General features: G+C 41.9%; 1 protein-coding gene across 3 annotated transcripts; it reads right to left on the bottom strand.

Moving 5' to 3' along the window:
* Positions 1-357: 357 nt before the first annotated feature.
* Positions 358-16,960, bottom strand: TOR1AIP2 (torsin 1A interacting protein 2). 3 transcript variants are annotated; one of them, XR_006273931.1, is made up of 6 exons: positions 16,763-16,955; positions 15,434-15,609; positions 11,985-12,542; positions 10,062-10,151; positions 7,446-8,280; positions 358-4,486 (listed from the first exon to the last, which is right to left on the bottom strand). XR_006273931.1 is itself a non-coding variant. In XM_043491375.1 (6 exons), exons 2-5 carry the CDS (start codon positions 15,465-15,467, stop codon positions 7,496-7,498), a joined length of 1,467 nt encoding a protein of 488 aa, XP_043347310.1. In that variant the 5' UTR covers positions 15,468-15,609; positions 16,763-16,955; the 3' UTR covers positions 358-4,486; positions 7,494-7,495. The 3 variants fall into 3 exon arrangements, 2 of the variants coding, with proteins under 2 accessions (XP_043347310.1, XP_038269597.1); XM_043491375.1 differs by having other exon boundaries at positions 7,494-8,280; XM_038413669.2 differs by having other exon boundaries at positions 358-8,280; positions 16,763-16,960.
* Between the last annotated feature and the right edge of the window lie 5,967 nt (positions 16,961-22,927).

Consider the following 22,927-nt stretch of genomic DNA (forward strand, 5'->3'; position numbering starts at 1 on the left):
CTGTGTTTATTACTACTACAACAAAAACAGGTGAAAATCGGTGCAAAAAACTTAATTTTTCTGGGTAAAAATCGGGGTTGATTGTGTGGATGGAAGGACAGGGAAAATATATTTAGTAGATTAAATCTTTGGTGAACGGTATTCAGTGTGGTTTGCTGCAGAACTAAAACAGAACTCAAAACACAATGCCACCTTGGAGTTTAAGAAAACAATACATCTCTAATCCCCAAATAAAACTTTTAATTTGAATAAACAGTTTACTGTGGTAGACTTAGAACTATTAGCCTATATATTTACATTAAATAATTGAGCCACATCATTTGCAGCACAACTTCATCCTTTTCTCCTGTTTTTTTAAACTTTCAAATACTTCCTTGTGTTCTGAAATGTATTCTGACAGATTTTCATTTTCTTCCGATTTTAGTGTGTCAAATCTTTAAACCGTTATCTGCTAACTGCTTGAAATGTGTACATGGTGGGTGTGAGATTCACCAGAACGTTCAGATGCGCATGCACTTTAGAGCTTGCGTGCGTGCCTGTTTAGTGTGTTTCTCTTCTAGACTAATATATCGCCTTACTTCAAAAGGCAGCTTTGCATATATACACAGACTAATGTATTATTGTAATACATGTATATCATGCATTGTATTGTATTTTCCTAATAGAATGAGTTATTTTTTAATATATTTGAATGACACAAAAGTAGGGTGAAATCGGTGAAAAAAACAAATAATACTTTTTGTAAAACCCAGGGTTTTTTGGTAAAAATCTGTTCAAACTGAAAACGTAGGGGCTTATCCATCCATACTCCATGAATGAGAGTCAAGTGTCCAAGGGAACCTCTCTGCGTGACCCCACCAATTGCAGGTTTGACCTTACTCATAAGGACTTCGGTCCAAGGAATATAGCACGTGAATTACCAGACGCATTGACACAATGTGAGGGCAGCTCCTAGAAGGAGGAGGTTCTTATTTTCAATGTTTACAGATTTAAACAAGATTATGGACGCACACATTGCTTGATAGTCATACAAGTCTGTTGCTTTGTAAATATTGAAAAGTCGTGTTCTGAAATGGCCATGGACCTGATACAAAACCCATTGAAACTGATGGGAATCATTCCATTGACTGCAGTGAGTTTGGATCGAGTTCTATATGAGTGATACCTGGCACTTACAGTGTATAATGCCTTTCACTCAATTTGCTCCAAACAATCTATCAACGTAATTATCCCCATTTTATGGATAGGGAAACTGAGCCAAAGACAGGTAAGGTGACATGCCCAAGGCTACAGTTAATCAGTGACAGAACTGAGAGTAGAACTCGGGTCTCTGGGCTCCCAATGTTCTGTTCTAATAGACAACTCTATCATCCCATAATTGTTTTCAGAATCTGATTAAAAATAAATTATTCTTAATTTCAAAGTGTCTAGATATCTATACTTGTTATGCAGAGGAAGCTTGCATAAGAACGTACTTTGTTCTAGTTAGCGCTCGATGTCTCTTGCTTTCATGATCATAGTCCTGCAAAACCTTTTAAATCTGTCTTTAAAAATAATCAGAGAACACTTGGTTGATGATGGTTTGTTTTTTTCCTGAATATGTTCAAAACATAAAAGACAATGAGCAAGACCATCAGGTAGAGTAAATCTGTGTAGTGCCATTGAAGTCATGGAGCAATGTTGACTTACACCCGGTGAAAACCTAGTCAGCCCGTTATCTTTCCCTGAATCTGGCCCTAAAAGTTCAGACAGGTTCCACAGCTCTGAAATCTCACAAGTCTATATAGAATCTTCCAATGTCACCTGCCCTGCCTTGAATGTTTCTGTTCGACAATAGACGCCATTCACATTTCAACACTTTTATTGGAACAGAGGTTCAGGTCCGTGATAGTATTATTAACAGCATGAGAGAGTCCAACTGATGTGTACACTTTCTGAAAACAGGAGTTCAAAAACACTAGTGCATGCAAGCTCAAAGACGACTATCTTGGAGCCCCTCCATGGTTGCTGATAAAGCTGCTTCAGTCACCCTGTTTCCACTGGCTTTCAAATACAAGCTAACTTAGTGTTGCACAGGATTGCTGGGTTCAGCAACTGCCTGCTCCAAAGCCATAGAAGTCCAGTGGAAAGCCCATGATTGCCTTAAATCAGCACTGGATGGGGTCCCAGGTATTCCTCTTCAGCCATCTGTCTGTCTTATCTCCAGATTTCTCTCTCTGGTGGGGGTATTACTGAATCCTCCATCACACATCAGAAGACCAGAGTAAATGACTGAGGTTTACATTTGGTAATTGACCATCTGAATGAAAAGAGCATATTCTTTGGAATCCATGGAATACAAAAGCATAAGCTTCAATTGTATAGTTTGTTAAGACTGGGCCAGAAGCCAAGCCCCAAAATATAGAGTTAATGCTGACTGCTGCCACCAGTGTGACAGAAAAAGACAGGGCAGAGTGCGTTAAGCATGCAATATCTGCGGGCAGGTGTTGCAGGGAAGCAATACACTAGCCTTCCCCATCCACCCACATGGAATCCCAGTGACTCAATGGAACTTCACATAAGCACAATGGTCTACCCACACTCCGTTGCAGTTAGAGGCTGATCCAGAGTTAATCAGAACAGAAAGACACTCTATCTTCACTAAGCTTTGGATCAAGCTTTGAGATGGGCTATGTTAGCGTAGGACCTGTCCTGACCTCTACGTATGGCTCTGTCCTATACAACAGATTGTCATGTATGTGCACTAAAACTCACTAGAAATATATGAACAATTTATAAAAAGACAAGGGCTTCAGTCCAACATTTAAGTCTTTGTTGGTTTCTTTTATAACCTTATGATTTATTTTTTTAAAAAACTACTTTAAGAAGCACAAGGAAGTTTTTCTTTAAAAAAGCATAAAATCTCTCTGCACTGCAACAACTCGACTGGTTCATGCTCATGGGCCACATTGTCCACAGGGCCTTATGTGCCTGAGAATCATTCCTTTCCATTGCACAGAAGACAACGCAGTAGAAACTGAATACATAAAATTGTCTGTGAGTGGCACTTGACTTTTAGATGTTAATATTTTTTCAAATCATTGAACTTGCACCATAGATTGCTCTCTTGCCGATTATTAAGTCAAAGCAAACAATAAATCCCAAGCCACGCAGAAAAACAAAAAAGTGCTTCCTTGTTGAGCACTTCTTTGATTAAAAATAAAAAGCATCCGAGTTCCCACTACCCCAGATTTTGTACAAAAATGTTCCTTGGACTGGACCCCTTGGTTTGCTGAGTGTCAGCATAGAGAGAATTTTTACAGCCACAGTTATTCATTGTTCTCCTTAAAACCTGGATAGCCGAGTGTTAGGATGATGATTGCATCCCAAGGAACACTTCAGAACACTAGCCCACCTTCTATTGTAAAACCTATTTCCATTCTGCAGGGGAGAGAAAACCACATGCTTTTCAATACAAGAACTGGATCACATATAAAATGCCAACTACTTTGGAAAAATGAACAACAGTCCCAAGCCATGTGTTGAAATGGCCAGTTGTGCTGAAAAGCCACATCCAATGCATTCTGTTTGCAAGGATAAAAGCAGACATGCAAAATCAGGACATGTGCTCTTCCCCCCACCCCCCAAAAATTCACTGTCTCAGTCCTGAGACTTGGAAATGCAGATGGGGCTGCACCCCTGGGGCTGCAGTGAAATGAGTGAATACTGTGAGTCAGCTAAGTCTTCCTTTGGAATGGTTCAGCAAGGCACCACGGGTGTGTGGCACAGGCAGCACTGGTGTACAGTCATTAGAGGGTGTTTTACAAAGTTACCCATCTTAGAGCGTCCAAGCATTGTCCTGTTGTTACTTAATTCAGATATAGCCTGTGTCTTTGTGAGGCCTGTTTTGGGCAGTTCACCTTGAATGCTCTGTTCTTCAGCCCCCATATAGATTGTGCCCATCACAACGCGTCTTCCATTTGGGCAGTTATACTTGGAAGTAAGCTCCACTCCTTGCCACAGCCTCTTCTTTTCCAACCAGAAGAGACTTGGGCCCTGATCTTGCAATGTGATCTGTGCATTCAGACTCTCTGAACCCACACAGGTGCAGGGGAGTCTGCCTGCAGAGATCTCATTGCAGGATTGGGGCCTTAAGAGCTTTAGCCTAGTACCCTGAGTCCCCTCCAGCATGAGTTTAGTAGCTGTTCTCTAGACTCTTTCCAGAATGCATCAGTACCTATGGACATAACATGTCCAAAGTGGCTCAAGCTCTCCCTATGTTATGGACAGACGATGATGTGCAATAATGCATTGGTGTGCACCAAGCTGGGGATTCATAAGCTTTCAAACAGTGAATAAAGTATTAGCTTGTTACCAGCCATCAATGCAATCAGTTCCGCAGCCATATGAAGCACTCCTATTACTCTGAGTGGCTGCTCCCACGGGCTGGTGAGAAGGTGACCTCTCCCCGTGCAGAGAGATCCTATTGTGACATGTCCTATATGGGCTGAAATAAATATCTCTATTAACAAATGTCGAGGGAACTAAAAGTTAATCATAAAAGCTATTTATAGAGAGATCTGGAAGCAACTGTGAATTACAAGATATTATGTCCCTTTGCTGTTACCAGTGACATTACAAACCATTGGCCGATCACCCTTCCCAGGGCTCTGGTGGGGGAGGAAATCTCCCTGAGAAAAGCCCTTCCCAAATTTCTCCTGTCCCCATCTAGCTTCCACCTTCTTCTTCCCTGAACCTCCACAGGATCTGGGAATACACTGCTACAGTAGTGGCTGCGACTTCCCCTTCTGTATGGGAGGAAGCAGGGGGAAGGTCCCCTCTGTACAGATAAAGGATGAAGGAAAAGATTTTGCCAAAGAGCAGAGTGTGAGTGGCCTGGGACACCACCAGCGATCCAAAGAGCCCATTACAGCCTTGCTCCTGAAAGCTAATTTCTTTTAAAGGGGCTGTGATAACTGGCTGGCTTAGTGTCCATAAGGTGTCATAACTGAAGGGCGGGGAGGGTAGCTCCCTTATGGACACCCAGCCAGCCAGTTAGCTGTAAAATTCCTCTTGGTGTTTGTCTGTTCTCTGCTTGCTTTACCTGTAAAGGGTTAACTAGCCCACAGGTAAAAGAAAAGGAGTGGGCACCTGATCAAAAGAGCCAATGGGAAGATAAAACTTTTTAAAATTGGGAAAGAAACTTTCCCTTTGTCGGTTGTTCTCTGGGCTGCAGGGACATGGAGCAGCAATGCTGTAAACAGCTTTAAGACAGGTATGATTATAGATTATCAATTCATACCTCCAACCTACTTATCTGAAGCCTCTGATATGTAAGTAAAATTAGGGAATGTCTAAAAAGATGCGATTAATTTCTTATTGGCTTGTAGATTCCTCTGTGCTAACTCCAGATGTTTTTGTTTGCTTGTAACCTTTAAGCTGAACCCCCAAGAAAGCTATTTTGGGTGCTTGATTTTTGGAATTTCTCTTTTAAAATCTAGCAAAAGCCTAAGTTCCTGATGTATTTTCTTTCTTTTTGTTTGTAATAAAATTTACTTTTAAGAACTGGATTGGATTTTTGCTGACCTAAGAGGTTTGTGCATATGCTGTTTGATTAGCTGGTAGCAACAGCTAATTTCCTTTGTTTTCTTTCTCAACTCTTCCCCGGATGGGGGGAGGGGGGTGAAAGGGCTTGAGGATACCCCACAGGGAGGAATTCCCAAGTGCTCCTTCCTGGGTCCAAGGGAGTTTATTTTTGCATTTGCGTGGCGGCAGCATTTACCAAGTCAAGGTCAGAGAAAAGCTGTAACCTTGGGAGTTTAATATAAGCCTACTGTGGCAAGTATTAATTTTTAGAATCCTTGCGGGCCCCCACCTTCTGCACTTGGAGTGACAGAGTGGGGATTCAGCCTTGACAGTGGTTATGTCAAGTTAAACATTTAAAAAAAAACAACGCAACAATCTTCCTTCACCTGTGTTTTAAGTATCATCCTAGTTTAAATAATCTAACTGAATTTTAAAAATCTAATCTGGTTTTAACACCATCAAGTTAACTACCTTCTTGCATTTCTCAGTTTGGACAATGAAATCATCTTCTAGTTAGTTTCGTTTTCAGGTTCTCTTGCACAAACACAATGATGTGGGCTGGATTCGGATGCTCTGACTCACCTTGAATAGTTCCTTATTCCATCAAATGGTCCCTCTGAAGTCAATGGGCCAGATGCTCCAGTGTGATAAGTCCCCTGTGCACCATGTAACCAGTGCAAAGTGGGCTAACAGGATGGAGATGGCCTGTGGAACTCTCTGCTTGTGAAAAGCTGGCAAAGTCATCTCCATCGCCAAACTGCACCAATGGGACATTTCGTTCTATTTAACATGAGCAAGAGGATCCGGAATCTGGCCCTTGGTTTGCAAATACTACACAGGGTTATTTGTGGTTCAGAAAGGCCTTCCACTGGCATTTTTAAAAAATCCTGGAAAAATCTAGTTTGGTTTTAGGTTTTGTCTGATACAGTTTGGGGGCAGATTTGATCCGACAGGTTCCCTTCTTAGATAATATGGATCAATATTTTATCAATCTTTTCCCTCCCATTACTACTCCCCTGCTCCCTTCTCTACCTGTGTTCCCTACCTGCTACTTTTCCTTCTTCTCCTTCTCCCACTTTCAGAGTGGCCTCTCCTTTAACCATTACCAAATAGTGTCACTTGAAATGCAGCATCGTCACACAAATCTAAGGATCTTGAGATGCACAGCAGCTAGGAGACTTGGCACCTTTCCATATACAAGGGTTTCATATTAGATTGAACACCCTATATACAGTGAACCAGATCCTCAGGGAGCTGTGCTGACAACAGTTGAGGCTCTGGCCAGTATATCCTAATTTTCTTTTTAAAATATCTCTGAAGTATTTTTAACTGGGGTGTTCTGCTCCCCCGTTTCTTTCAGTCAGGGAGAAAGAAACTGACGCTGCAAAGGAAACAATGAAATCACCTTTTGCAAACTGCTATCAAATGTAAACAAATAGGGCACGGGGGTGGGGGGAGATAAATATTTTAACCTAGTTGCTTCTGTCCATTATAGTAACCTCCTGTGTTACATGTATCTATAGTAGGTCAAATCGTTTCCAGGAAGAATCTGCTTTTCAAGGTGATGTTGTCCCTTCAATAACCACTCCCCTCCCTGTCTATTCCCCCCATTGGCCATAATCTTCTAGCTGTGCAGTTAGCAGTTTAAAGCGCTAGCTCTTCCCATCTATTACTCCACAAATGGGAAGCACCATTCTAGTGTATATCCAACATGACTGGCTGAGATGGCTTAGCCAGTTAACGCCTGCGTCATTGGATCTCACTTTGAAAATTATAAAATCTTCCCAAGAGGTAAAAATAGATGTGACAGTGTCATGCTATTATAAAGTGAGCTCATTGTTCATTAATGGCTCCAGATCCCTGACTTAGTAATGACTTGCCTCCTCGACACAAAGGCTTTGGCTATTGTGGAAGCTGATTTCATTCACCTCTATGGTTTGGTTTGGAAAGAACAGCCATTGTTCTCTATGGCTTTTACTGGATGGACGGGCAGGACCAAGTGGGAGATGCGGCTCCACAACCCACTCAGCTTGTCGGTGTCCATGTGGTTGTAGGAGCTGGGAGTGTTGGCATTGGTGAATTTGGCCCAGAGGAAATCACGGACTTTTTCCTCAACCTGCTGTAGGTTCATATTAGCCTCCAGCTTCTCTTCCTCCAGCAGGACCGTTAAGAGCAGCGCCACATCTTTGAAGGCTGCGCTCTCATGGTCGCAGTACTTGTAAAAGATCAAGGTGGAGCCAGCCGGCAGCGACTCAAACCGGTGCACCACTGCAGCCCTCTTGCCCTCCTCAAAGCTGATGCTCAGCTCATAATCCACCTCCAATTTAGCTTTGTCGCTGCTGAGCGTGGCTTTACCAGCTCCGTCAATCTGGATCATGCTGGCACGGAGTGAGGTGGAGTAGGCATCTGCAATACAGTTGCTCAGGCACTTTAAGGTTTCTTCACCTTCACGGGCAGCAGTAAAGATTAAAATAGCTGGCTCGGTATGACTGGAAGCGTTGAGATGCCTCTGCAATAATTTTTGCCCTCTAACCCACAGGTAGGAGCTTTGGCCCGGAAATCTGTCCTTCAGCTGGTTAAACCCAGACAAGAAGGCCTCCAAGGCTGGATTTTTTGGCACAGGGTAGGGCTGGGAAGTATAGTAGCCATTGCAAAACATGCCGAGACAAACTACAAGTACCAGGACTCCCAGTGAAGCTGCAGGAGAGGCAAGACCTGTTAGAGAAGGTTGAGGGGAAGGGACAAGTGAAAGAGTCCAACATGAGTACAGTGGCATGCTGGAGGCTAGCACAGAGATATGCCTTTGTCTTTATCCATCTCCCAGACCCCAACACCTACTTTCTAATGGAAATGATGGGCTTAACACTTCACCCTCGTGATGGCCCAGAAAATGTTTAATGTAGCACTGAAAAAAGAACCCTCTTCCCTGAGGTCTGAGGACTTGCTCTGCCACTGAGCAGAGGGCCCTACAAATCCACAGACTGAGCTATGGCCCGCAGCTTTGGAACCATGGTGTGAGATCCTACACATTCCCTTGGGAAACTTCAGTCCTTTATGTGATTTATTGCCTTTTCCCCCTCGAATTTAATGCACCAAATCCCAATCCGACAGCACTTTTTCATAGCTGTTTTCTAGTGCAGCTTTGTAGGCCATCAGTTTAGGGCACTCACTAGCGTGGTGGAGCTGCTGGGTGTTCAGCCTTCCAAAATCCAGTCTGCTTACTAGTGCCGAAATAGCTTATCTATCTAAGGTACTTATATGGTCCCCAGTGCTGTAGTGTCTGAGTGCCTCACAATCTTCAGTGGACTTATCCTCAACAGCCCTGTGAGGCTGGGATATATTACTCCTGTTTTATGGATGGGAAACTAAGGCACAGAGACAGCAAGGCCCAGATCTGTAAGGGTATTTAGGCCCCTCACTCTCATTGATTTAAATGGGAGTGAGGCACCTAAATATCTTACCAGATCTGGGGCTGAGGGCCAGATTGTTAACTGTATTTATTTAGACATTGCTGTGCTCCGCATTGCAATGCCTAACTACTTGGAAGCCTAAATCTCTTTTTCAAAAGGGACTGTGGTATTTAGAATCCTAAAAGCCATCAGTTTTCAATGGGATTTTGGCCCCCCTAAGTGCCTAAATCACTTTTGCAAATGAGATTTAGGCTCCTCACTCAGTCAGGTGGCACAAGGCTGAGTGCAGCAACGCCTAAATACCTTTAAAAATCTGGGCCTTAGCAAATTGCCCAAGATCTCACATACAGAACAGAGGATTGAATCCCAGTCTCCCAAGTCCCAAGCTAGCCACCTAGCCACCAGACCAGCCTCAGCCTTTTAGCTCAAATCTTAAATAAAGATTTAGCAGCTTAACTTTAGTCACCTTTTCTTAAAATCTTTGCCAGTATTGCAGAGTACAAGTACCTTGTTGGGTATTTATTTTAAAGAGACAGTGGCCATCTCACCACGTCCCTGCAGGGAGAAAGGGACAAGTTACTTGGAAGGCCCTGTCGTTGTTGCCAAGGTATGGTGCTGTGGGGCTGGATTATGGTGAAGGAAGCACGCCTTCCTACACAGCGAGCAGGTCGTGTCCCTTCACACCTTTCCATGCCCTGGGAACTTTAGGGAAATCCCATATACTATGGGACTGAGCCAGACACACCTTTGTTATGGATGAGAGTTGCTTTCCATTTCAAACCCATTTCTCTAAAAACCCCAATTTTGCAGCAGTTTTCGCAAATCCCGGGCAAAGGAGTTAATCCACCTCCGCAAGAGCCTCCCATCAACACAGGGGGTTAGGCTGGTATAACCACGTCACTCAGGGGTGTGGGTTTTTCACCCCCCTGAGTGACGCAGCTATATGATGTAAATTTGTAGTACAGACCTGGCCTGAGAGGCCTGAGTGAAAGGTATGAGAGTGTTTCATTATCTGATCCTGGTTGCTGATTGTTTCCAGGGGAATTGTGAACAATGTAACGCATGAGGAAACCTTCCCGTTCTCACCATTGCCTAAAAAGGGCTTCTCCTTCTCTGGTGTTGCTTCCTGCCTGGTCTCTGTCTCTTGTGGATGGGTTTCAGCCTCTGACTTCACCACTGTGGGTCAGATATTTAAAAAAAAGGGAGATGAAGTTTGCCACTCACTAGTAAAGTCAAAAATTAGTCTAATCACACTACTAAAAATAAAATCTGCATCCACAGAACACATGGCAAATCTGTGATACTGCTTTCAGCTGCAGATGCCTGTGCTCTGGGAGGCTGTCACCACCCTGCAAAAGAATGGAAAGGAACGTGCAGCTCTTTAAAGCCCCCTCACAATTTCCCTTCTTTCCGAGCAGAAGAGTGTCCCATGGAGTGAGAATAAGCCAGCTGGGATCTGGGCTGAGCTGGAGATAGCTTCATGCCCACTCAGCTCTTTAGAAATTGCAGCTTGTCCCTGGTCAGCTCAGCCTCCAAATCTTGGGTAGAGCAAGAATCTTCATAACATGCTCCACCAGCAAGCATCAGTGGGGATGGGGAAGAGAGGCTGATAAGAGTTGTTTCTTACCCAGCTAAAGTCTCTGCAATAGCTGCAAAGCTGGGTGAAATGTCCTACAAACAGAAGCTGCCTTCTCTTGTGATTAAATACTTAAAGTGAGGTTCTGCTCTGAAAAGTGTCTGTGTAAGAACTGAACCTTCTCAGAATAGCTCTGCTCTCAGTGTGTACTCAGTCAGACCTGCGGAGGTTAGTGACAAAAGTATATTCTTGCTGCTCATTACTTCTGAACCAGCGCAGCCCAGAGAGAGTGAGCTAGAGTAGCAGTTCTCAGCCAGAGGTCCGGGGCCCCCTGGGGGGCCCCGAGCAGGTCTCAGGGGGTCTGCCAATCAGGGCCGGCATTAGACTCACTAGAGCCCAGGTCAGAAAGCTGAAGCCTCGCCGCCCCGAGCCCTGCCACCTGGGGCTGAAGCCGAAGCATGAGCAACTTGGCTTCACGGGGCCCCTGTGGCATGGGGCCTCACACAATTGCCCTGCTTGCTACCTCCAATGCTGGCCCTGGCTTTTATACAGGGGTGCTGGAACAATTTGTACAGTGGAGGTATTGAGAACCATTGAACCAAACTGTAAACCCTGTATATGATGGAAACCACTTCAAGCCAGGGGTTGCAGCTGCTGCACCCCCAGCTTCCCTAGTTCCAGCACCTATGCTTTTATATGAAGAAAAACAGTTGTTGTTGCACAACTAGGCCATGGAGTTTTTATAGCATGCTGAGGGGGCCTCAGAAAGATATAGTTTGAGAACCCCTAAGCTAGAGTCTGTTCTGCCTTATGCATCATCAACAGGATTATCACTAACTTTCAATCAGTCACATTTGTGTGTCAATTTATTGAAGGTAATTCGGTTGTACGGGTGTCACTGAGGTCACACTTTGGCCTGCAGAACCTCTTCTGCTGCTGGTGGGGGTGAAGTTATACAAGAAGGAAATAACTAGGGCCAGTTGAACATTTTCCCTTCAGAACTGTTTTTTCAAATGGAAAATTGGGGTTTCAATGAAACAAAACTATTCATGAACAAAGCCCCTGGTTGCTGTGAAGACTTTCAACTTTTTGTTGGAAAAAACAAACCTGCAAAAACCAAAAAAGAGCTTTCATTTTATGACTAAAAGTCTAAATTTTCCACAGAACAGAAACTCATTTGCTGACCAGCTGTAGAAGCAACTGTGTTGACTCTGAGGCCAGAATGAGTTTGCAGGACTGGCAATCTGGGAAAACATCTTCCTACTTGTAAACCCGGCACATGTGATCTGCAATCCTTGACTGAGAGACAAACCCCTCAATGCCATTCTTACAAAGCCCCTTTTCAGAGATTAATCACACATTAAATTGAAGGCAAGGGATCTGCAGACCTTAAACATTGCAGCACTTTGTTGTGCAAACTACTGTTGACTCACCTTCAGTTGAGTGTCTCTTCCTCGCAGTGTCTTGGGGTCTCTCTCCTTCCTTGTTTGAGGAAGATTCCAGGAAGTCTGCAGATGAAAGTGTGGTTTCTTGGATTACGGGATCTTGTGGCTCTCCTGCAGGGGTGGGTACACTGTTCTCTTCTGTTGGGGGTTCCCCTATGATTTTCTCCTCCAGAGCAACTGGCACTGAATGTGTTTTCCTTTCAGCGAAGGAAGATACCGTGTCTTTGTACAGGGAATAGTCTGGTAAACTCATTGGGTTAAGGTTCAGAAGGCCTGGAGACTCCTTAGTGTATGTTTTCAGAGAAATTCCATCAGAACTCACTGGCCTTCCCTCTGAAGAATCCTCTTCATTTACTGCGGAGGGGCTTCCAGACACACAGTTTGTCTCTTGCGGACCTAACGTTTCTATTTCTGAGGAGGTTTTCAGTTGGACAGAACCAGAATCTTCAACCATCTTTTCTTGGTGGGACCTCAATACATTTTCACCTTCTTGGACCTGGGGAGTCCTCTCCTCCTTTCTTCTCATCAATTCTTGGGCCAGGTCGGCTGTGAGATCAAAAGTCAAATACTGTTTATTTTCTTTAATATAATGGTCAAGAATACTGAGTTGCCGACTAGTTTTCTACAAACTCCCACCAAAACTCCTAGTCCTATATGCTCCAAAATTGACACACAACAAGAATGGTGATAAGATTCCCATGACCCCTCACCACCAATGAACTACACTGGGCCATCTTCATAGAAGTCTCAACCTGGCCTCTAAATTTGTGCCTGCCAGTCTGCAAATACAATCATTTGTTCATGCTAATGGTCCTGCAAAGATTGGATCCTGGCTATTTTAGAAATTTACCTTTCTTTCTGTACTCTACACCCAGCTGTCAAGATCAGCCAGGACATATAAATGGGGTCACCGAGAGTCTTAGGTGGAAGTCCCTTGACTCTGAAAGTATAGTCCATCAAATTGCAGGATCTGTTATAAGGCCTAACTATGTATCTGAGGTTTCCTTAGTTGGAAGGTCAAGGAGAAGAGAATGTAGATTATGTTTTGTGGTTTGGGGAGTTTCTACTAGTGATGTTGACATGGTAGCAGATTGATCTGAGTGATTTCAAAACATTTCTTTGCAACTACTGAATATAAAAAATATAACTTGCTTCTGCTATATTTCTGATTCTTATTCATTGACTTTCTGTGGCTGTCCTATCAAAGAATTTAGGTATGTTTGCAGAAACAGAAATTTAAAGCAAATATTAGAGAATATTTGCACAAAGGAAGTTTTGAACTTGTAAATATAAGTATCCGTGCCAGGAACCTGAATCTTAGACTTCCAATCAGGAAACAAACAACAGGTATAAGTGAGCTATAGGATGTAGCAAAACTACCCAACATGGTTCAGATTTCAAATACTAAATATTTGCAACAACCAGCTCACAAAAAATCTGCAGATTAAGAACTATTATCATATGGAAATTATTCAGCAAATAATTTTGAATACAAAATAAATCTGACAAAATTGTAAGATGCTCCCAGACAATTCAAGAACAGGGAAAAATATATCTTTGTTGAATACAATCTTTACTAAGAATTACCCACTGAATTCTATTAGCTTCGGTGCGGACTGGGTAAAGTGATCTTATGTGTTCAGGAGTTCTTTGGGGGGCAAAGGGGACTGTCATTTATCTGTTTTACACGAGCACAGTGATTCTCAAACTTATTTGATTGTGCCCCCCTTCACTGTGTCTGTAGTAGTTTACACCTCCCACCCCACGAGCACATACACCGATAAAAGTAATCAACTTGCAACGCTCATTAAATATGAAAAACAGTAAGGCACTGATTCAAACAGAGCCAACGATCCATTGTAATAAGAGCAAAAGCAACACTGCAGTTGTGGTCGATGCTTACAATGAAAGGTGCACCCAGCATCATAGCAAACGGTTTAACGTACAAATGGCAACGACTCTGTAGAATGCAATTCATACTTACCAGAAATCCGTCAAAGGCACAGCGCTATCTGAAGATCTGATATGTCTGGAGGAATCAGCTTTGCTAGTTATTCATTGCTGTGGGTAAAATGTGCACTCTTTTTTCCTCCTAAGGCTTCTCAGGCCCCTCCCCCCGCCAATTTGAGACCCTCTGCACTAGAGAATAAAAGTACTCAGAAACAAAAATAAATTCTCCAGTTAGGCTTCTGAATACCCAAGTTGTGCACAGGTAGTTGGTGTGAGGATCATTCTGTTTTACAAATGCAAAATCTGGGACCAGCAGGTTAGAGGCCATGTGTTGAACAGTTGGTCTGTTATGTGACCAGCTATAATTTCCTCGTCTGTGGGTTCTGTGGAATTTGGATCTCAGAACTGATCCAATTCTTCTTTGTATGGAAAACATGTCCCCTACAGGGGTTCTGGAACAATTTTTATAGTGGGGGTACTGAGAGCCATTGAACCAAACTGTAAACTCTGTATCTAACGAAAACCACTTCAAGACAGGGGGTGCAGCAGCAGCACCCTCAGAGCCCCTATTTCCAGCACCTATGGTCCCCTAAGTCCACAACACACTCACTTCTCAAACATAACCATATGCATGTTCTTAGGGAAACTGGGAACTTTAAATTCAGTTCTGCTTCCATTATTTAGTTCATCTGCAATAAAAGCCACTTTGTTAATTGCCCCAAATATTGGCCTGTGGGACCCCTGCCCGCCCCTGCTCCACAAAATTAGACTTTCATTTAGGTGCTTGAAGCTTGATTATTTCAGAGATCAGGAAGAAATTCCCCTCTATCCTCTACAGCAGAGCACAATTAGGTAACTGTACTGTGTTAATGTATTGGAGGTGCAGGGTTGGAAAAGGTTCTCTTGTTCTGAAGCACTGGGCATTGATCATTGTCATGAATAGAACCCTGGACATAGGATAGGTATCTATGGTCTTGTCAACACAGGGATGGCTTGTTCTCAAAACAGTCTGAAATTCAAACCACTAGGTTTGCTTTGTCTGAGAGAGACCAGTAGTGACTGTCAGGGGCTTCCTTTTATTGAACTGGAAATACAGAAATGAAACATGCTTTTTCCTTTCCAGGTTTTAGTTTCATTGAGATTTTCTCTTCTGGTGTGTCTGAAAATGCAGTAGCTAGGGACAATAGCACTGGAGACATGCATGGAATTCCCTTAAGACTCAGCTTTTCAAGGAGAACTTTGTTTAAACACAGATGCTCCAGCGCACGTGCGTGCATTCCCCCCACCCCTGGAATCCAGCCCATCCCTGCAAGCGTTTACCCACTGTGGCCCCACCCTATTCTTAAAGGGCCAGCTCCCATTTCCCTTATTATATCACTAGTAACAATGACAAATACAACAGTACACAAATATTCAAAATTATTATTAAATATGAACCTATTTCTAAAACATCTATTCCAGGGGACTCACGTTCACACCAAACTTACTCTGATGAGGATCCTGGTCTCCGTTTTCTGCCATTATCTTGATCTTTTGGTGTTTTGGTTTCTTGACTAGATTGTTACACTTCCTGGTTAGGTCATACAGATGCCTGCTATCTTCTTTTTGGTCCGAGTAGCTTGATTAATCTCAACCAACTCGTGGAGACCATCCCCTGAGCCAACTAAATACAAAGAATAAAGCAATGACTCAGATTGGGAAACTCGAGAGCTTCCCCAATACCACCACCACCAAAGCCATTAATAAAGCTGTTTGGAGCTATGTGTGGCTGTTACCTTTATGATGGAATATACCGAGATGCACCTCAGATAATCAGTGACATCTGCAGACTTCAGGCCTAGTGCTGTTAACAAGCAGCTAATATGACTGTAAAGGTGTTCAACTGGGTCTATATGGGTCCTGGGGATCTTCAATTATATTAAGATAACTCAACTGGAAAAAAAACAACACTTTTGCCCATGTAGACCAAGCCCATGTAGACCAGGCCTAAGCTTTTATGTCTGAATCCCATTGGTGGGGCAGTGATTTGGGAAGTCGTACAGTATCTGTTAGTGCTGTCTGTGTGGTCAGAGGACTTCAGTCTCCAGGGCTGTTGCACAAGCAATTTAATCCACTCATTTAAAATATGTTTGAATCAAACTGCCACACACAGAATATAAATGCTGGGGGCCTGGGGGAAGATGTTGAAGGAAAAAGGAAAGAGGAGGAAAGCTCTCAACCTGCCAAGTCACAAGAATGCAAGCCTGGCTTTTGAACGCTATGTGAGGGAAAGACACAAATAACAGAGAAGAGCGATATGGGATTCAGTTTCTTCACGTAATAAGGTTTTCTATCGTTTCAGTTTCAAGATGATGCATTTTGTGATGCTAATCATTTACAGTCAGCACTAGTGAGCAGTGTATCCTGTCTTCAGACTTGGCTACCAGGAATGAGTAAGTACACGGGCAATTGAAAAGAGAAACTTTCTCTGATGGCAATCGGCTTGCATACAAGATTTCTGCTTAGTACAGAAGCTATATGCACAGGACCAGCAGTCTGTGCCCTCTGTGCCTTATACAGAGTCTAAGAAGATACTTCCCCACACCAGATGACCTACCGTCTCTATTGTCATGCCCTCTAACAGAAGGCAATGCCATATTTGGAGTTAAACAAAACTGCTCCCTATGGAGGCTAGTGGTCAGATTTACAGCTCACATCCAGGAATTTCTGCACTCTGCCCCCCACTCCAATCCACCAGCTTTTGTTTCCTCCTTTGTGTTATTTAGAAAGAGCAGGAAGTGAGAAATTAAAAGTAACTCCAAGAGTTGAACACTTACTTGTGTGGATTGCAGCAGCTGCTCTTAGCGGGTATTTCTTAGCAGAGGGGTTGTTACAGGCAAATCTAAACTGCTCCCTACACAAACGTCCCCAGGACCCTTCAGTTTCGATATTAGAGGGAAAACAGATCCTCCCAAATACACACACCAATAAGCTCTTAATCCTTCCACTGTCAACGTGACAGTGAACTTTGCACTCATCCAGGGTACTATAGTGTGGAATGCTGGGATATGTAGTTCTTCCCCCACTCTTTGACTACAGCCACGTTTCTTTGAATGAATAGTCCCTAGTCCTAGATCAGTCAGTGGCTTTGTTCTGATTACAGACATGTATTTTCAGGAAATAACTCATCTGTTTGGACTTATTTACAGAACTCTACAATTGTATAGAGCATCCTTCAAATAGACTGTATCGAAAATCACTTTAGATGTTAAATAATAGAATTTAATTTATTGCATCATCATCATGGCAAATTCCAAAGAGAGGTAGCCTCCTTGCAGCTCAAGTGCTACTCAGATGGATCTCTAGCTTGGTCCTTAAGTTGATCTGGCTGGATGCTCAGTCTCTGTCTATCATTTATGACCTTATGGCACCACCAAATTACCATCAAGCAGCCTCCAACTCCAGATTACAGCCAGCTCAGTATTAACCTGTCTCTTTGGGACACTGAGCAGGTGGCAACTGTTAAATACTTAAGCAGCATCAGAGACAGTGCTGGAGGATGCTCAGAAGATGTGGATGCTTGTATAGCAGGAGCTGCTGCCATATTTCAAGCCCTTCAGTGATCTCTGTGGGAACGTCATGACATCAAGCTTGCTATGAAGCTTCAGATCTATAGAACCATGGTTACACCAACTTTATTGTACAGCAGTGAAATGTGGATGCTGAGGAAGGCTGAAGAGAGTGAATTGATGTTTTTGATTCTTCATCAGCTGCTCCATATTAAGAAGCAGAACAAGATCAGCAATGAGGATATTCAGAACTGTCTCTGTCAGCCCTGGTGGCTTTCTTGGTACAGACCTATTGTTTGGATGGAAGATCAATTAACAGAATTACAACAGAGGGAGAAATTATTAAGAGGCATAAGGCAAGGGAGAAAAGAGGTGATTTATGTAAGTAAAAAAAAATACGAAAGCAAAGACACTAAGACCTCACACTGTGGGCCATGTCTCCATGGAGTCAGTTCCTGTGGGCTGAAAAATGAAACTAGAACCAGTGGGGGATTGGGAAGGGAGTGGTTCGCAGAGCGATGCGGCTGGAAAAACACTGATCTGTCAGTATGTACAGCACGGGCACAATGGAATCCTGATTTTGGTTGGGACCCAATAAGTGCTACATAGTACAAATAATAAATCTGTGGTTATTTGCTTATTTTTCAATAACACGGGCCAGTGTAAAACAGAAAGTGGGAAAGAAAAATCAGAGAAGCCAAGATTTATTGTTTTATTTTCTGGAACCCAAAACATCCCCATTTACAAAATAAAGTGTCCAGCCCTTTTCCTGGTGGCCTTCCTGACATAGGGTCACTTCATTAAGCCAGCCTTGTAGAAAACCAGGCTCCAGACTGGAGCAGCTGCAAAAAGGCTCACTTCTGTGTTAGAGGTGGGACCATTCAAATGTTACTATTATGCTAGGCAGCTTAAGAAACAAAACTGAGCTGGAGTCAAGGGCCCTTTTGTTTTTAACCCCTTCACTGATCTTTTAACAAATTTTCAAAGCAGTCAAATTTTCAAAGCAGCTTCATCTATTTAGTCATACAAAGGAATGTACTCACATAGGGCCTGTTATTTAGAAACTGGTTTGAAAATGTTCTCCTGTATATGAGAGCAGCATGATTCTTTGACATGCAGCCATTCACCTCTGGATGCATCGACAGGGCTGGCCGTAAGAATGAGCTATTGCTTGGATACTCAGCAGCTTAAGGGCTCCTCAACTCCTAGCAAAAGGAGAGGAGAAAGAAAAAAGCCAAAGCCTAATACGCATTCTCTTGGAACTTGTAGACTCACAAAATGGAAGGGTATAGCACAGGCTTAGATGCACTTAAGGAGAATCTATTCTGTTCGTGTTCTTATACATCTGGTACATGGCTCACAGAGATATAAAATGTGTCTTTTTGGATCATGCAGCATAATCTTTTCCTTAATCCACATTTCACAAGCAAAATTTATTTGCCACTCTCAGAAATTAATAGATTTTAAGGTCAGAAGAGATCAATATAATCGTCTAGTCTGAACTCCTCCATAATACAGGCCATTGAATTACACCTAGCAATTCCTCCAATGCCGGGAATTACTCCTCCCGACTGCACAAAAATGATTCCTCCCCACACTCTGAATAGACTGGCTAGAGATCGGACAATGCTCCTTCGGCCTTGGCATTTTTCCTCCCTTGTTAGTCCCCTCCCACACATAGCAATATTTTACTTTATTTTCAGGGGTGAGGAAGGCCAACTAGCTTCTTCACTGGACTGCAGTTTCGCTAGGCTGATGGTGCTGAGGAAGGACAAGGTCTGCCTTCTATCCCTTAGAGATATAGTAGATACCTTTACCATGTCCAATCTTTCATGCCTTCGGATATGTGGTTACAAATCAAGTGAGAACTCCAAACTTAGGGGCAACAGTCTTGGTGGAATATTTGCAGAATTGCATTGGTTTCCCAGTTATACAGTGCTGCATGCCAGGAGCAAAATCAGACTTTTGAGCCAAAATTTGCATAAGGGTCCTGTGTTTTTGGAAGCCTCACATTTTGGGAGCCCAACTTGAGCCACCTTTGACTTGATATTCGGAGGTGCTGAGCAGCCACCGCTTGAGCTGAAGTCGAAGGGAGCTGCAGGTGATTGGTACCACTGAAAATCAGGCCTATGGCGAGTTCAGTGAGACTACTTACATGTCCAAGTGTTTGCACGATCGGGGTTGTAATGTGTTGAGTATGTTGAGATAGATTTGAAGTGAGTACAAGGTATTAAAGTCAGAAATAAAGATAAAACGCATTCTGAACCTAAACTAGACTTGGTTCAAGGTAAAATTCTTACTAGGGCTGTCGATTAATTGCAGTTAACTCACACGATTAACTCAAAAAATTAATTGTGATTAATCACACTGTTAAACAACAGAATACCAATTTAAATGTATTACATATTTTTAGATGTTTTTCTACATTTTCAAACATATTGATTTATATTACAACACACAATACCAAGTGTACAGTGCTCACTTTATATTATTTTTATTACAAATATTTGCACTGTAAAAATGATAAACAAAAGAAATAGTATTTTTCAATTCACCTCATACAGGTACTGTAGTGCAATCTTTTTATTGTGAAAGTGTAACTTACAAATGTAGATTTATTTTTTGGTACATAACTGCACTCAAAAACAAAACAATGTAAAACTTCAGAGTCTACAAGTCCACTCAGTCCTACTTCTTGTTCAGCCAATCATTAAGACAAACAAGTTTGTTTACATTTATGGGAGATAATGCTGCCGTCTTCTTATTTACAATGTCACCTGAAAGTGAGAACAGGCACTTTTTGTAGCTAGCGTTGCAGGGTATTTACGTGCCAGATATGCTAAACATTCGTATGCCCCTTCATGCTTTGGCCACCATTCCAGAGGACATGCTTCTATGCTGATGATGCTGGTTTAAAAAAAAATGTGTTAATTAAATTTGTGACTGAACTCCTAGGGGGAGAATTGTATGTCTCCTGCTCTGTTTTACCCGTGTTCTGCCATATATTTCATGTTATAGTAGTCTCAGATGATGACCCAGCACATCTTGTTTGTTTTAAGAACACTTTCACTGCAGATTCGACAAAACGCAAAAAAGGTACCAATGTGAGATTTCTACAGATAGCTACAGCACTCGACTCAACATTTAAGCATCTGAAGTACCTTCCAAAATCTGAAAGGGACAAGATGTGGAGCTTTCAGAAGTCATAAAAGAGCAACACTCAGGTGTGGAAACTATAGAACTGAAACCACCAAAAAAGAAAATCAACCTTCTGCTGGGGGCATCAGACTCAGATGATGAAAATGAACATGTATCGGTCCTCTCTGCTTTGGATTGTTCTTGAGCAGAACCCATCATCTGCATGGACACGTCCTCTGGAATGGTGATTGAAGCATGAAGGGACATATGAATCTTTAGCACATCTGGCACATAAATATCTTGCGATGCCAGCTACAACAGTGCCATGTGAACACCTGCTCTCACTTTCAGGTGACATAAACAAGAAGTGGGCAGCATTATCTCCTGCAAATTGTCATCAAACTTGTTTGTCTAAGCAATTGGCTGAAGTAGGATTGAGTGGACTTGTAGTTTTACGTTGTTTTATTTTTCAATGCAGTTTTTTTTACATAAGTCTACATTTGTAAGTTCAACTTTCATGATAAAGAGATTACACTACAGTATTTGTATTAGGTGAATTGAAAAATAGTATTTTTTTGTTTTTTTTACAGAGCAAATATTTGTAATAAATAATAAATATAAAGTGAGCATTGTACACTTTGCATTCTGTGTTGTAATTAAAATCAATATATTTGAAAATATAGAAAACATCCAAAAATATTTAAATGAATGGTATTCTATTATTGTTTAACAGCGTGATTAAGCGTGATTAATTTTTTTAATCGTGTGATTAATTACAATTTTTTTAATATATTATTATTTTTTTTAATTGCTTGACAGCCCTAATTTTTACCAAATGGTCCTAGCAACAGGGCTGGCCAAATTCTCAGGTCAGAACCCCTCGCAAAGTCCAAAGGCTGTTTCCTTTGTCTTCTCAGGTAAAAAATTAAGAGAGACATGGAGATGGACCGAGAGAAAGAATACTTTGGATGTCCTTGCTCCTCTCTTTTATGATCCACTCACCCTTTGAAATGTATTTTACTGAGGGTTAACGCTACATAAAGTTCCTTCCAGCGGTGAGGACGGACACTTGGAGTCTCATGATGAAAGAGGTTCCATGTTGTTGTTTGTAAAAATGCTAATCAATCTGTTCTTTCCCCCCTTTGCTACCAAAGAATGGTCACTTGACTTTTGATGGCCAATCAACTTTGATGACACCTGGCTACAGGTATCAGCTTGCCCTTTGCTCTCCCCAGACTTGTGTGATAAACACATTTCAGTCATAACTTCAGCTTATGTTCATAACTTTACATATAGTGTTGCTACATGCTTTTTCCCATTATATGAGTTATTAATTTTCAAATTATACCTCACAAGGCATATTTTGTACAAAGATTATTACAGTAGAGTATAGGGTGTGAATATAGGAATGCATTCGGTCACACAAGCTTGAAAACATAAAGCTAAACAGTTTTTGAGTTACAGGTGATTATAAACTATTCTGATTGGAAATGCTGAATTTGTCTAATTTTCTTTGTCTCCATCTAGCAAAATTATAACTTGTCACAGTCCTCTTGGGTTTTAATAGGTGTGTATATATAGTGTCACTTAGCAACGTTAACTTATTTTTAAACTAATGTTTTTGGGTGTTTTAGAAATATACACAGAAGTCCACCAGAAATGATTATGCAGAGCATATCTTGAAGTGCTGCCTTCCATTTACAGTCAGTAACTCACCTGATTTAATTCTTGTAAAGCCCTTTGAGACCTTTGGATGAAGGTGAAATGTAAAGGTTTTACCTGCACATTTACCAGATGAATCTATGAAAGATTATAAATCATTTACTAGATCTCTTTCTACGTGACTTAAACCAGAATAAATAGCTCTGTGGACTTAATCACCTAATTGTGCGGTTTTTATCTCTGTTACATCCTGTTGTATTGTTTAATAAAACATAATGCTCAAATTCTTTGTTCTCCTGTTCCATTTTGAAAGATTGACAGTTCATACATCTGCTGCTGGCACAAAAGAAGGCATATATAATTTACATAACAAATTTTCACTGGCTTCTAAACATAATTTGAACTTCTAGAGCACACTTGTACAACATTATTTAACACTTCTTTCTTCTTTAATAAACATCCCACTTGAGAGGTAGAGAGGCTAAGAAATGAAGAAAGCTATGATTCCATATTCTTGCTTAAGAAGTGATCAGAGCATATCCATGTCTCCCCAAACACAATTTATAACCTTGCAGTATGAAAAAGGTATGGACCTGACTGTTACATATGTATTCTAAATAAGATGGACTTTGC

The sequence above is a fragment of the Dermochelys coriacea genome, chromosome 8 (assembly GCF_009764565.3).
Source record: "Dermochelys coriacea isolate rDerCor1 chromosome 8, rDerCor1.pri.v4, whole genome shotgun sequence".
Taxonomy (NCBI): domain Eukaryota; kingdom Metazoa; phylum Chordata; order Testudines; family Dermochelyidae; genus Dermochelys; species Dermochelys coriacea.